This window comes from Atta cephalotes (assembly GCF_000143395.1).
Source record: "Atta cephalotes unplaced genomic scaffold scaffold00046, whole genome shotgun sequence".
Lineage (NCBI taxonomy): Eukaryota > Metazoa > Arthropoda > Insecta > Hymenoptera > Formicidae > Atta > Atta cephalotes.
Window position 1 is genome coordinate 1,993,140 of NW_012130110.1, and position 2,297 is coordinate 1,995,436.

Consider the following 2,297-nt stretch of genomic DNA (forward strand, 5'->3'; position numbering starts at 1 on the left):
TAATTAGTTAAAAGTTAAATAACGTACACAGTGTAGTAAAATTAAATTATTATAATACTATATCACTATAAATAAATTATTCTACTATATATATATATATATATATATATACATTAATTTTACATATAATACTTGTACAGTTGTCATCTGTATAGTTGCTAACACTAAGTTTTTTCCAAGTGTAGTAATCGAGAAAAAAAAACATTCCTACCGCTTCGATATCCGTTTTATGACTCCAGATTCCTTCACGAGATTCCGTGACAAAAGCACCGCTTTTATAGTAGAATCGATGCTCTTCGTTCACGTACTCAAATCCATAGAATCACAGTTCGCCGGCCGACTTATCTCGGATAGATAACATTCCCTCACGAGAACGCTCATCGCCGAGAATTCATTGGTGCATCCCGGAGGTGGCACCCAGACGAGATCCATAGATAGAATACGGCGAGAAATATGCCAGTCCGGCAGTCGCGTGTGGATGCGGTGGTGGCGGTGGCGGTGGCGGAAGCGGCAGCCCGAGCGTCGACAGAGACGGTGTCAAGAGCGGCGAGGGTTTCCCATAGGGATGGTAGCGCGCGGTAGCGAGTGGACTTAAAGGTGGCGTAGGATAAGACCTCGCGAACAGAGGATGAGTCGGGTGCAGTGCCGGGGGTGGTCCAGGCAATAGGGAGAGCGCGACAGCCGCGCTCGCGGGATCGGTTGCGCTGTTCGCCGATACGTTCGTATGACTTCTGAGATGTTGCAGCAGCTCTTCAGACGTACCGAATCTCTTTCCGCAGTACGCGGTATCACCCGCGATCCAGTTGCATACGTAGGGTAGCTGCGTGCCGGCCAATGCCGCGAGTTGCGCATGCGCGTAAACCAACGAGCCGTAGGGCGAAACGCTGCCGGGTTTGTGATCACACTGAGCGCACCCAGCCGGACAGGAGCCCGGCGTCGCGCTCGCACCCGACGGCAACTTGCCATTGGCGATGCTGGCGACCGCCGCTGCGGCCGTCGCGGGACTCGACAGTAGGTGCGAGTTGAGCTGGCAGCCGGTGCAGAAGGGATCACGGCATATCGGCATCAGATTGTCCGCGGGTCCACTGGTGCTTTTCAATCGTGCATAAAGATAAGGGTTGATGCCATTCTTCAGGGCGGCGTGATGGGACATGAGCGAATTGGCCATCACGTCGATGGGTAGTTGACCGGGACTGTAGCCCAAGTAGGCGGCGGTGGAGGCTGGTAGACTGACGCCAGGTTTAAACGTGCCCAATGGGAGATCCTTGATTGATGGATCGGCCATAGCAAGCACGCTGACGGGACTGTAGGCGGGTTTCACTTGTAACGAGGGACTACTCACGGTTGGCTGACTCGTAGAAGCGTCCGCCGTACTCGACGGCACCGAAGGCGCCGAGCTTCTTGAAGCCGGCGAGTCCCGCGTGACCTCGCCGTTTGGCGTTGCTGTTTTCCTACCTTGCGGCGTGACAGCGCGCGTCGACGCGGCACTCTGATTGCTTGGGCATCGTTTGCCGCTGTTACCGGGCGTCCTCGATCGGCCGGACGTCGAGTGGCTTGACGTTGATCGCGACTCGTCCGGTGTGCACGCTTTCTCACGTCCCAGGCAGGATTCGTATGGCTTAAAACTAGTCTTCGTGGACTCGCTCGCCGATGTCGGCACCGTGACTGACACTGTTATCGCCGGCGAGGATTTCTCGCGAGACTGTTCCGTTTTGGATGATCTGTTACTCGATGTCTTGTCCAAGGAACTTAGTAATGATTTGTTGGACGGTGGATCCGCTCCTATTTGACTGCAGGTCTGTGCGAGCAGTGCGAGTGGACTTTTCTTCGCATCCAGCTGAAATCAAGACGGAAAATGTTTGTAAAATAAAAGTCTTGTAATTCTTGATCCTCCTCGATACAAATGTCATGTTGAAAAATTATTTTTCTTACATTCAGGGAAAAAGATATACTGGTAGCAACTACAGCGACAACAACTATGTAAGTTTATATCTAGAATTAATGTACATAGTTGAAACGTTCAAGGCAATTATAAAGTAGTTTATTCTCATATGTCAACATTAATTCTACATATAAAACTTGTATAGTTATCATTTATATAGTTGATTTCTATTATATATTTTTGTTAGTGTAGAATATAACCTTTTTAATGTAGAACTATTGATTGTACAGTTCGCAATTTTATTCAAAATATGATTTACACTGGACCTACTGTGTATGTGTGTGTGTGTGTGTGTGTGTGTGTGTGTGTGTGTGTGTGTGTGTGTGTGTGTGTGTGTGTGTGTGTGTGTGTGTGT

The 2,297-nt window shown here is 49.2% G+C and overlaps 1 protein-coding gene across 1 annotated transcript in view; it reads right to left on the bottom strand.

The window, feature by feature from the left end:
- Positions 1-391: 391 nt before the first annotated feature.
- The window catches only part of LOC105622563 (zinc finger protein Elbow), a 13,322-nt gene continuing 11,416 nt past the window's right edge, over positions 392-2,297 (bottom strand). The window contains exon 2 of the mRNA XM_012203980.1: positions 392-1,837. Within this exon, the coding sequence (XP_012059370.1) occupies positions 392-1,837 (1,446 nt within the window). The remainder of the gene's footprint in view (positions 1,838-2,297) is intronic.